The 13,540-nt window shown below is 44.1% G+C and overlaps 1 protein-coding gene across 3 annotated transcripts in view; it reads left to right on the top strand.

Moving 5' to 3' along the window:
* Positions 1 to 13,294, top strand: part of ZNF704 (zinc finger protein 704) — a 218,643-nt gene extending 205,349 nt beyond the window's left edge. For 2 of the 3 annotated variants that reach the window (XM_081258804.1, XM_081258803.1), the window contains 2 exons: positions 4,498 to 4,595; positions 5,506 to 13,294. In XM_081258804.1, the coding sequence (XP_081114930.1) occupies positions 4,498 to 4,595; positions 5,506 to 5,617 (210 nt within the window). In that variant the 3' untranslated portion in view covers positions 5,618 to 13,294. The remainder of the gene's footprint in view (positions 1 to 4,497; positions 4,596 to 5,505) is intronic. The other variant, XR_014017819.1, reaches the window with a different exon arrangement.
* Positions 13,295 to 13,540: the final 246 nt, after the last annotated feature.

The raw sequence follows: 13,540 nt of genomic DNA, 5'->3' as shown, positions 1-13,540 counted from the left end.
AGAGATTCAAACCGAGACAAGGGGCTTTTTTCTTTTTTTTTCCCCCATTTGAGGGATAGAAAATCACAAAAGAAATTTCTCCAACATATTTACAGAAGGACACAACATCTGTATTAATGCTCTGGTGTGAGGCAAGTCCTGACTGGCATTTACAAGCCGTGACCTCTAGCCAGTCATAGGACCTCTTTCAAGCAATGCCTTCAACTCAGCTCTACGACAACCACCTTGTATCGTTGCATTGTTGAACACAATGCCTGGCACTGGCTGACATTATGTTGTACTTCCTAGTGTTGTTATCTGTGACACGTCCCATTACTGTAAAACCGGGGGCAGAGAAAGTGGATGCTCTGTATCTGGGGTTGACTCATATAACACAAACATACTCAACATATGGGAAAAATTAGCCACGATTTTTGCAGACTATAATTTAGAATTCTTTAAACTCTTCTGAGGTCACACCTAATCAGGAGACAAATTACAGGCAAATAGCCCATTTTAGTTATTTAGAAATAATACCATACAGTACTCTCTCTAAGTGTATTATATGCTTTATAAAGCATGTCCCCAAATAGAACTTAAAAGTGGTTTAAAAAAAAAAAAAAGTGGTTAAGATGGGGCTTCCCTGGTGGCGCAGTGGTTGAGAGTCCACCTGCCAATGCAGGGGACACGGGTTCATGCCCCGGTCCAGGAAGATCCCACATGCCGCAGAGCGGCTGGGCCCGTGAGCCATGGCCGCTGAGCCTGCGCGTCCGGAGCCTGTGCTCCGCAACGGGAGAGGCCACAGCAGTGAGAGGCCCGCGTACTGTGAAAAAAAAAAAAATGGTTAAGATGTAAAACAAATAACTCTGGAATGTGGAGGCCACTGGGAGAAAGAGACAAATCATGTTTTCCAGGGCTTTATTCCAGGGCACACAATACTGCCATCAGTTTTGAGGCAGGATGGAAGAGAGAAAAAGCAGGGCTTTAACACCATTCAGAACCAAGTTCCAAGGTCGGCTGGTGTCAGACAGCCCATATTCAAATCATGGGTCCGCCATTTACTTTCTGCGTGGCCTCAGCAACTTCCTTAACTTCTCCATTTCCTCATCTAAAAAGTGGAAGTGATAGCGATGCTTATCCTGGGCTTATCATGAGGATTAAATTAGATAACACAGGGGAAGGTACTTTAACAAGCTCTTGGTAATTCCTGATACTACTTTTAACTCTGGGATGCATGTAGGCCAGTTCCCTGCTCCAAGCCTAAATTGTCTTACCTACAAAATGCAGATAGTGCTTAGTTTGCAGGCTTTTTGGTGAAGATTCAAAGAGAGTATAAATAACCTAGTGGCCTTTCACATTTGCAAGCACTGAATAAATGTTGGCTGCCTATGCCCGTCTCCCCCTAGCCTCAGCCCCAGCTAACATAAGATGCCAAAACATGATTGTCTTGCTATTAAAAATTCTCCAGGAAAGCTCCCGATCGATAGCGGGAGGATATTGATCCTCCCACAGAACTAAGCCGCACGCTGGTGTGTGAACAGGGTCCTGGCTTCCACTATGCTGCAACCTGCAGAAACCCAGGTCTGTTGTAGAACAGGAGAGGCTGCCATCAGACAGGACTAGACACGAAACACGTGTGTGCCCTCAACTCCAGACTTAAGAAAGCCGTTAGCAGAAATAAAGAAGGTAGAGAAGGTTTCTTCCTGCAGTAGGTCCAAACCTGCCCCTCATTCCTCCCCTAAACCTATGAGGTCACCAGTTTTCTAATGTCAGTTAAGTGGCACCCCCATCCCTCCAGCCTCTCAGGCCAGGACCTAGGAGGCATCCTTGATTCATCGAAAGATTTGTCCTCTTATTTTCTGTCCTATATCCCATTTATCAGCAAGTCCCAGACTCCGCCTCTACAGGATACGAATCCAGCCCCTTCTCCCCACCACTGCCACACTCTCATCTAAATCACCAGTACGTTTTTCTCCTGAAACAGTGCAAAAGGCTCTTAAGCGGTCCTCGGGGCTCCTGTCCAGGCTCTTGCTAACCCATTCTCCAAGGAGCCAGAACGATCTTTGTAAAGCGTTAATCAGATGTCTCACTTTCTTAAAACGCTCCACTGGCTTCCCTTGCACTTAGAATCACCTTCAAATTCCTCATCACAGCTCCAAGACATGACCTGAACCCACCACCTCCTGTCCTCCCGCCTTCCTCCTGCCTCCCATGCATTGTCTTCCGGCCCCACTGGCACTCTGCACCTGGGAGGCCTTGGCCCTTGCCCTCCCCCTTTCCCTGGAGTGCCCTGTAGATCAAAGATAACCTCCCCAAGAAGCCTTCCCTCACCACCCTGAACAAATATGTCCTCTCCTTCCATCACGCTTGGCCTGGTAGCCTGTTTCATTTTCTGCAGGCACTTATCACTAAAATGCCCTTACTTGTTTTGTACTTATTGTCTATCTCCCCACTAGAATGTATGCTCCATGAGGGCAGAGACTTTATCTTGTTCAGCGCTGTATCCCCACAATCTAGAACAGTGCCTGGGGCATGCTAAGTATTTAACAAATATTTGTTGAATGAAGAGCATTTTATAATCTCATATCACCCCACACAAAATTGACGTATGGCAATTCTGCAAAACTTAGAACCTTCCGCATTATCCCTGGCTGATGGAAACAGTGTCACTGTCATGTCACCTAAACATTTCCAGTTCTCTGACTGAATAAAGAGGTACTCTTGGGATTCTACAAATTCTACACTAACTTTTAAAACAAAAAATTTTTTTTCATTGTCCTGAGCACTTAAAACAAGTCATATGAGCGTATTCTAGATCATCTACAATGGTAGTAAACCCTGAAGCGTTCACTCCTTCTACTGTGCTAATATGCACCCTGGTCCCGATGGGATGGGGGATGGGAGTGGGAGGTGGGGATTCTGCTTCTGGAAGAACCTACATATCCATCCGCATCAAATGCAGACACTGAACTCCAAAGCTTTGGTTTTTAAAAAATTATGTATGTCACTCACCTCTGCTGGCCCTCAATCCACCTAACTTTAGCAAAAAGTAAAGACCAATGGTACAGAATAAATGAGACTCATGGCAATAATGGTTTAGGGCTTCCCTGGTGACGCAGTGGTTGAGAGTCCACCTGCCGATGCAGGGGACATGGGTTCGTGCCCCGGTCCGGGAAGATTCCACATGCTGCGGAGCGGCTGGGCCCGTGAGCCATGGTCGCTGAGCCTGCGCGTCCGGAGCCTGTGCTCTGCAACGGGAGAGGCCACAACAGTGAGAGGCCCGCGTACCGCAAAAAAAAAAAAAAAAAAAAAAGTTTAAAATGTTAGGTTTTTTTTTTTCTTACGTGTTTAATTTTTTTAAATTAATGACTAGGAAAATAACACTTATGTACATTCCTTTACATTGAAAGAAAATAGAAAATACTGGTCCCTGTACTAGAGAAAATCAATTCTATGGAATGTTCCCATGACTGTTGGTTGGTACTGGTATTTCTGTGGTCATGTTGGCTTCTAAGTGATTAAGTTTATCAACTTATTAGATGTTTGCTCTTTTGTGTATGGCAGTATTGTATATTTACTTGAAACATCATGTATCTTTTGTTATAAAATTAGCTTTGTGTAGCTTTTGAGAATCCCATTTGCTGGGAAGATATTTAGTGCTAGGTGAGCAGGTGATACAAAGAGAATAAGTGAGAAATGCAAGAGGAATGGAGAACAAAGGGGACCCTCCCATCGTTACGACTGAGAGGTGGGGCATAAGAGGGTTAAACACATGCTCTGGCATCAGGGAGAGCTCAGTACAGCCCTGGCCATTGCAAGTTCCATGACCTGGGGCAAGTTATTTAACCTTCCTGGGCTTGGTTTCCTCATCTATGAACTAGGAGTGGTGAGTACTTATCACATGGGGTAAATGTGAAAGTAAAGCTGTTGTCAGTGACCCTGGCACATAGCGGATGCTCAGTAAGTACTACAAGGTTGACGTTCATTCTTGATTTGCTCAGGATCTTTGCTTCTTGCCATTATCCCTGTTCAGACCCCAGAGTCTGCCATGTGGACGTCTTATGCAAGAAGCCATTTATTTACTGGCTGTGAATGATCCAGCTGAATAAACAGAAGGCTGAGATCCACATTGTGTGTTGCCACTGACTAGCTGTATAATCTCAGAGAACTCTCTAAACCTCTTTTCTTCTTTAAAAGAGAGACGGATGAGGCTTGGAATAGGAGTATGCTTTAAGGTTTAAAATATTCAAGTGAAAATGGGCAACTGGGAAGGCAGAGATGTTGTGAAGTCATGAAGATTTGTAAAGTATTCGTTGTTGCTGGGTCTTTTCTGTTGGGGGATGCCTTTAAATTCCACCATGAGCATCACCCCGTCCATTTTAACATGTGGTCTCTGTGAAGGAAGCACAGCCTCTCCGTGTCTGATGGTTGGGTACCCCTGCCCACGTGGCAAAGGCTAACGAAATGCATGGTGAGGAGAGCCTGCCCCGTTAACTTTGTTTTCCATGTGCTTACTAGGTGTCACCAACCCACAGTCACCCAGTGGGCACAGGAGAGCAGAGACAGCACACTCACACCGTCTTGTCCTCCCCACCCAGAGGGACGGTCAGCCTAAGGTATGACTGCTTGAAACCCCACACACCTCCTCTCCAGGGAATTAACTGAAAAATAGAACAGCGAGGAAAAGAGAAACCGGAGATACGATCTTCATAAAATTCCCCTGAAATGGATGAAACACCCCTTCTTTTGTTCCCATGGTTTTCCCCATCTATTAACTCTTGATAAAGATTTGTTATTTTTCTGGGGTCACAGTTTACAGTAAATTTTCTTGCAGAATAGGTAATGCTGATTACAGGGTCTCTTTAAAGCCATGTTGCATTAATGTCTGTATGAAATGAAGTACAAAATAGAGTTTTTAATCCAGATCAAGGAGGACCTCGCCAGGATTCCCTTAACCAGAAGACTAGAAATTTGAGAAGCAAGAGAGCATTTGAAAGTACATATTTAAAAACTTGAGGGCTTCCCTGGTGGCGCAGTGGTTGAGAGTCCGCCTGCCATTGCAGCAGACATGGGTTCGTGCCCCGGTCCGGGAAGATCCCACATGCCACCGAGCGGCTGGGCCTGTGAGCCATGGCCGCTGAGCCTGTGCTCTGCAATGGGAGAGGCCACAACAGTGAGAGGCCCGCGTACTGGAAAAAAAAAAAAAAAAAACTTGAAAGAATAATGCTTTCTACTGGTATTTCTTGTATTTACTCATCTAATTCAATGTTATGGAGATGCCCAAATGGACACGTCTACAAATGGACAAATAGAAGCTGAAGAGTTCTGGAAGTACTATAAGTAGCAAATGTTAACAGTTCAGTGTAGTGGCTGTGAACACATCCCACACAGGTTAATGGCTGAACCTAGAGAGACCCCCTACTACGTTTCCTAACTTTTTCTAGATTTTTCCAGGGATTTTGAGCCCTCCAAAGAATGCCCATTGAATCCCTCACACTGAATACTGTTTCCTGGCCTGTCTTACAGGAAGCCCCGGGGAGAGGGGAAGAAGTGCCGGAAGGTGTACGGCATGGAGAACCGTGACATGTGGTGCACGGCCTGCCGCTGGAAGAAGGCCTGCCAGCGGTTCATTGACTAATGCACAGGCCCCTGATCATCGCCCAGACACTCCTGCCCTTGACTTGTGCTGAGGGTGTTGGAAAGCGCTTTTCCTTCTGAAAAAAACACACTTGAAACCCAGGGAAGGCACTTCCGGGAACCTTGGTGAAATCGCAGCAAAAAACAAAAAAGGTCACCACCCTCACTGTTCTTGCTGAGAACCCAGCCGAGAGCAGCTGTAACTACTTTTTTCCTTAAAAAATCAACTTTTTTTTTTTTTTTTTTTTTGCTGTATGTCTAGCTCTGAAAACTGTGGACTTCTGTAGCAATCGAACCAACCAAGCCCATTTTTCCTGGAAAGGAAGCCCATTTTGATAACCTTTCTGGATAATGTCGTTTCTGAGGTTTTTTGGGGGTTTTTTTTTGACACTTAAAAAAAAAGCTACATGTTATTCAGTAGCATTTGTACAAAGAGTGATACCTGTTTTCATTGTGAATAGTCTTTTGCCTGTTCTCCATTGGACTTCTGGGAGCAGTACACATCATGATGTGTTGCCAGGAAACGGCAGCAGTCTGGGTATCTTTTCTATGTCTTGTTTGTTTGTTTGTTTTGTTTTAAAGAATGGCCCCAAACTGAACCACGGTAGAGCTATTAGCTTGAAGGGCCCAGGAGGGCATAAGCTTGAAAAGAGATTGACAATGGACATCACCAGCAGACTTCAGCCCCAGCTGAGTTCAGGACATCCCGCTGTCACTGTTGGGAAACATCTGGGAGTCTTCCTCGGAAGCCTTCCCTGAGGGGTGGCCTGACCCACTCTCTCCCGGCCACAATGCACTCAAGACCTGGCACGCATTGCCATCTGGGTAAGCCTCAAAGCTTCCTTCAGGGATGCGACGCCAGCCATAGCTCGGATCTCTTCGTCACTGCTTATCTGACAGTTGTTGCCAGGTCAGTGGCTCATCAGGCCTTCCTTCCCTCAAAACGCCACCGCTGACTGTTTTCAGAAAAGGTAGAGAACGCCAGACCATCCCGGCAGGTGTGCTTTATTTACACAGCAGAGCACAGCCTCCACGTCCCCATCTGTTCAGAAAGTTATGTGAGATCAACATCCATTCTGAGTGCACTTTTATAGGTTTTATGCTTTAGCATGTCTGGGAGATGGGTTAATGAACAATGTAAAGATTATATGGGGAAAAGGAAGGTCCAAACCTTTATTTTTCTTATCAAAATATTGGAGCTATTCATTAAGAATTTGCTCAGAAGGGAACATACAGAACACCAAAAGGAAAATGCGTGTTGGTATAGGAATCTCTCAATTTAATAGGACCAGGGCTTGCACTGTGTTCCATTTATTAGACTTTCTAGCGTGGTATTTGTTTGTTTGTCTGTCTTGGTGGTAGTGGTGCGGGGACAGGGGAGTAGTTGTCAAGCCCTATAAATAAGCTCATTCTCTGTCTACCCTACTCTTGATTGCCCTGCTAAAGTTATTCCTCCTATACCTATGCAAAGAAGTAAGAGCACCTTATAGGATGCACTGTGTCGGGACGGGGGCCTAGGATCAGCCATAGGAATGTTAAATGAAATTGCACAGAGCAAAGTTTAATATATTTAGAGATTGTACATATGCTTTTTTTTTTGAAAGAGTAGAAAGAAGTCATCTAGTCATAAGAGCTATCCTCTTTTTTTTTAATAAGCAAGGGAAAAAAGAAGGAGGTTCTACAGTGTAACATCTGCAATCTGTGCATTCATATATTTTGGCAACTTTATTTTTTAAACTTTCACATGACATTTGAAGCATTATTCCTTGAAAGAGATCCTGTTTTCCTCCTTCATTTATTGTTTTCTTTAAAAACACTTATTTGAAGAGCAAAGAAAGAGCTTCAGTTAATATCACATCGTGATTACCAATCAGTACAGCACCAGCTATAATGTATGTTTGAATACTAACAAAGTCAGCCAGGAAAGGGTTTTTTAAGTGCAGAAACGTATTTGCATCCTCTACCCCAGCCTGTCTTTTCTCCTCCCTGGTGTCTTGTCGCTTCACCCACAAGCATCTCTGCTGGGAGGTGATGCTCTGGCTTGGTCCAGAAGGCCCTGCACTGTGGCTGGATTGCCCAGTGGCCACGGTGAGTCCAAGGCTGGTCAGCCATTTCAGCAGGCTCACCATGGACTTCAGTGATGGCTGGGATGCAGTAGTGGAGCAGCGGGTTTTCTCTTCAGCAAAGTTCCATGGCCCTTGATCCTTGGATTAAGTCACTAATCAAAAGAGATTAAAGTGATGAGGGGCTAAATCCATCCCCTACTCCCAGAACTTTGGGACACAAGGAGGGAGAGATGGTAGCTGTGGAGCAGTCCTAGAGTGAGGCTCTGTGGCTCTGACCCCAGAGGTACAGCCCATGACTAGTGCTAGGCTCTGACCTGGCTGAGCCAAGCTCAGTCCTTACCTAGGTATTAGCCAGTGCACCGATACAAGCAAAGGGTAGAACTGGATGCAGCTTCCTTGGGATTTCTTCTCCTTTCTAAAGCCTTCTTCACACACACTCTCTGCATCTCACACTCACGCGGGGCTCCTTTCTGCTGGCCAGCCCGGGGCTCTGTGTGTCCTCTTCTCTAGCTCTGAGGTGGGCACAGACCCTCAGTACTTCCTGCACAGAGACACTGATTCCCTGTACCAAGGCATGTAATGACTAGGGAACTACCAGGCTTAACCTGCCTGGCCTTGAAGAAAAGGAATGAAACTTCTTTTAAGCCACCCAGAAAGCTACAAATTGCAATATACAGCACTGATTATAAATGCTAAAATAAAAAAATATAGAGAGCTATTTTGTCACATTTTGGAACTAAATGAAGTGCCAAATTAAGTCCAAGATTTGTTTTATGCCTCCTCTTTTTTTTTTTTTTTAAAGATTTTCTGATGTGGACCATTTTTAAAGTCTTTATTTAATTTGTTGCAGTATTGCTTCTGTTTTATGTTTTGGTTTTTTGGCCCCAAGGCATGTGGGATCTTAGCTCCCCAACCAGGGATTGAAGCCACACCCCCTGCATTGGAAGGCAAAGTCTTAACCACTGGACCACCAGGGAAGTCCCTGTTTTATGCCTTCTCTGTGGTACCACGTTCTTTTCTGTGTTCATTTGGCAGGAGGAGGGGAGTATGGGTGGGAAGGGAAGCCCCAGGGCATGTGGCTGCTTAACCGAAGCCTCGCCCATCACAGGCACATGTCTGTGGAAAAGGAACGGCAATGCAGTGGGTTCTGGTCCCAGAGTCTTTCTGAAGAAGGCATGTGGTAGCCTTTGACTTTTCTCTCCCCGTTACCCTTTCCTTCAGAAAAGATTTCTCATCTCTCTCCAAAGAAGGCATTTCCTGGTGATGGACAGGCTTCTCCAGGTAGCTGCACGGCAGAGAACAGTCATTTTAAGCCTTAGTTCTTCTCAGAGAATGTGCAACCAATTTATGGGAGGCAGTGTGACAACCTGGAGGAAACACCCGGGTAGCAAGTGGGTGGGGAGCCAGAGAGGAGATACAGGAGGGCTGTGGACACCTGGCTCGGGCTCACCATCCTAGAGCTATCAGCTGGTGGTGACTGTCCCTGGGCACCTCCGAGGGAGCTGCCAGGTTCCCGCTCTGGGAGCAGCTGATTGAAGCAAGGAGAGAGCTCCTTTGCGGGAAGCACTCAGGCCAGGGATGCAGGACTGCCGTGCGCATCTCGGGTGGGCACAGACTGCTCTCCTCCTCACTTGCCGGGAAGTCTTCTCCCTTGTTTGGCAAAAGCCAGTGTCAGGAAGAGGGCAGTGGGTTTCTGAGCAAGAATGTGCATGCCTGTCAGCAGCTCCGTGCACCAACAGGGTGGGTGCCCTTTATGAGACGATTCTTTGTCCAGGCATCACTGTGTTGCAGATAAAAACTTTCAATACGATGTGTGTTACAGTTCTTGGGCTTTCCAACAAAACTTTAAAAAAAATAGTGACATGTATGTTGCAAAAGATTTCTGAAACTGACATGCCCCCTATCAAATTTCAAGATCACTTAAGTTGAAGTCCACTGTCGCTGGTGTCACACTAAGCCACACTTGAAAGCAGCCCTGGGTTCTGAATTAGCCGGCACTGCTAAAACCCATTTCCGGCTTCATCCGACTTCAGTAGAAAAGGAAAGCGCAGCATTCACTTGTGAATGTTTAGAGAAAAGTGACAGAACGTGTACATATGGGAGAGAATACCTTGAGAATAGTAGCAAAATACTGTAAAAAATATTCTTTTCCTCAGGGAAAACTAAAGGGTATGTGAAAAATAGATCTGGAGGATCCTAAGACTAGAAAGGTTTTTATGATCTCCAGCATCTTTTCTGGTCAGAACAGTTTTTGTTTGTTTGTTTGTTTTTTAATGAACATGATACCATTTCAAGACAAATTGCCATGAACTGGACAGGACCGACATTTTGAGGTGTGGAGGAATGCTCTATGAAACAGAACAGTTTCTTTGTTTCTTAGACCTGCATTCTAAGGCTGACATCTGAACCACAGCACAGTCCCTGGTGGGTTTTCACAGACTCATGTAAGGCTGTTTGTGAATGTAATTATGAATATGACACCTTGGTGTTCCCTTTTATAATCAGCCGGTTGGATGACTGGTTATTAGCTGTACACAGAATTCTATAGGTGAGGGACGTGAAAGACGTGCAATTTACTTTAACAGCAGGTTAAGGAGCAAACTTCCATGGACTTTTGTGGACAAGGTGCTGCTTTTTCTCATGACCCTGTAGAATTTCTGTCAACCACATCAACTGTAGCTCTGACCTGTATGAATGCAGGGAAGAATTTGTGCATACAAATGAGTGGAAACAGAGCACGATTCATGAATATGGATGAGGATGTGGATCATTTTGGAGAAAGCGCTGGGCACACGGGTCAACTGGAAATTTCATTTCTCTAAGAAAATAACCCAACCAGCAGCATACACGCTTTCCCTGTTCCCCATACCTGTGGGAATTCCTCCAGAGCGGAACTGTTCCCTTCTGTCTTTTGCATTGTAACTAGTCAAACCGGAAGTCAGTAAATAAAACGAGCTTAGCACTTTTAGGTACCAATTGTATCACTAAGTAATGCCCACCACTAGAGCAAGAAAGTGTAAAATGCATTTAAAACCAACTGGTTTGCTTATTGTGACTGACTTTGAAAAAGTCCAGATCCAATCAATGATATACATGCTTTAAAAGGTGTATCTATCATAGGACCAGAAATCAAAACGGGAATTTTACTTCTGGTCCTGTTTTGTAAATAGTTCCTTTTCTTTTTTTTTTTTTAAGACAATCTCATGTTTTATAACTTTTCTTGTGAGTCTGAGAATCACAATGGTAATGTGTTATGTCAAAATGTAATCTTAAATACAATAGTAATTATAACTTAATTTTCCAAATAAGACAAGAAATATACTGCATAGGCTTCTACAATTCTGAGAGATGTGACACTTTTATAATAAGCATTAGTACTTCTCAAGTTAACAGAACTGGAAATATTTTACAAGATGCAGTGTTTTGTAATCACAACATGAACATTTTGTGGGAAATGACCTTGGTTTTATACATTGTAGCTTATTTTTTAAAATACAATAATTTACCAGACAGGAAGTGTTAATATTATAAGCAATTCCTGCTCTCCAAACAAAGGGCTATGCCTCTTTTAAGCAAGCGTTCTGATGCATATCTTTTCAATTAACCCTCTGCAGCAAGGGTGGAAATGCAGATCATTTGGAAGATTATTACAAGAGAATCAAGATGGCAACAGCTACCCCTTTTATCTTTACCAGTGTGTTTTCAAAGTATCTTGGGGGGAAAAAAAACTTCAAGAATCATCTTATGTATCTTAAATCTTTAAAATGTTAATAGATATGCTTATAGGCAATGGGAGAAATATACTTGTAAATTCTTTAGTGTAAAATGATAGATTCCTGTCACGAGGACAAACTTATTCCTCAACCTAACCAGAACCACAAAGCTGCTTTTAACTAGCAAGTATCATTTGATGGAAATTTCTAAAATCATGGTGGGTAAGCCCAAAGATAGAATTCTTAGGTGATCAGTGATGTTTAAAATAATTTTGTCCTCAGCACTAACTAAATAACTTTAAATTCCTTACCAGAACAAGTGCTTGATTTTTCACATGAAGAATTCACAGACAGGCAAGTCTGAGATCAGAAAGTCACTGTATTCCCAAGAGTCGGGAAACAAGGAAGGCAGCCATGGAGAGTTGATTAACCGCACAAATAATTTTGAGCTTTGCCAAAACCATTTCATAATGCTCTACAGTTTTTTCTAGCCCACTCACTGTTAAAGCAAGAAAGCATCTTTTCTTTCTAAGATTTTGGTAATTCAAAAGCTAGACTAATTAGTCAAGTATGCAGATAACATCAAAAGAAAAGCTGGGATAGAATGGTCGCACACCCGTTGGGCAACCCCTATAAGATGGTCAGAGGGTCACTCTGACTTTGCTTTCTAATAGGCTTTAGGATCTGCACACATGAGGACTAGAAATGCATGGAGTTAGGGGAAAATGTATACAGCCTCATCTCTGAGATGAAGCAGCCCAAACCTCTATCTTCATTCTCTTGGAATATCTCTAATGTTGGCATTAAAAGTTCCCAAGAAGTGTTTATTGCTGCATGGTTTTGAACCAAATGAGTCTTGCTTCCTATTTAAATAGAAGCCTCCTAATCCTTTCTAAACAGATGCCTTGGAAAGACCAGGCAGATTCTGTAAATGAGCGATTCAGATCAGGCAGAAGAAGGACCCTAAAGAATGACGGAGATCATGGTGAACCAGAGGACACACACCCCCTTTAAAGGGGGATCCCAGCTCTAGACAATCAGAACCATGCAGAAATCAGGCCTGGGGCTGCTAGATCTTCTGACTTGGAAATATAATGTCACCTGACACTTAAGCTAAACTCAAATTCTTGGCCAACCGTGTGCAGACCAAAGAGAACGTGTATGTGGGCAGATGCAGCCTTTGGCCACCAGTTTCAACTGCTGGGAAAAGCAGATTTCACCTTCCAGAGCCATCAGGTCAAGTTCTTCCATCAGCCCTACAAACTCACACATTGGTACCATCTGGGCAACTAAAATCAAAGAAGGGAAAGAGGCCAGTTCTCCCCAGAAATCATTCTCATGGAAGACTTGAAGACAAAAACACAATATCCTTAAACTAGCCTTGTCTCTGATCAAAATATACTGAAGCATTATTCAGCTGTCACTCTGCCTCCTGGCGTGCCCAGGCCAGGCCCCAAAGCATGGAATGACTGTAATCCTAACTTCTTTACTGTTTTCACTGCCGTGACCACTGTGATGAGGGCTGGCAAAGAACAGCCTTGTGCCTTTGGAGAAGGCAGCCAGGAGCCCCTGCAGTTTAAGATAGCACACATTGCCTTCTTGTGCCAAAGCCCCTTGCCAACCCTTCCACACCCTCTCCCACTCCATCCTGCCTCGTAAGTTTGCATCCCAGGATAAAAGTTCCTTTGTTTCACCTCTGACATGGCAAAATCCTTGCTTCAGAACTGGTAGGTACTTAGGTATTTTAGAGTGTCCAGTAACCTCAAAATGGAGTTTTTCCACGTAGAAAACATTAACACCTTTCCCCGAGGGCAAAGACAAAATGGGAATAAATGTGTCATGGAAAAAAATTAGACGTTGCTTCCTTCATTTGGATGAACTAAGTGACTTTAGACTGTGTCTTACACCAGAGTCCTGATGGTGTTGGGATAATCACTAACCCTTTCACATATATAAGACAGTATGTCTCTTTCAGATACATGACTTCATTTGACCTTCCCTAGAACCCAGTGTAAAATAAGAATATTTAAGATCACCATCACCACCTCCAAGGCCAACCTGGTTCAAGTGGTCTTCAACCTGTGACTCGGCCCCATTACTGCCTGGAGGGAGGAGGGAAAGAGCGTGTGAAAGAGCTCGCTCAGA

Source organism: Mesoplodon bidens, assembly GCF_964165515.1.
Source record: "Mesoplodon bidens genome assembly, chromosome: 16".
NCBI lineage: Eukaryota > Metazoa > Chordata > Mammalia > Artiodactyla > Ziphiidae > Mesoplodon > Mesoplodon bidens.
Note: the sequence above shows the minus strand (reverse complement) of the source record. Positions and strands in the feature narration are given on the sequence as shown.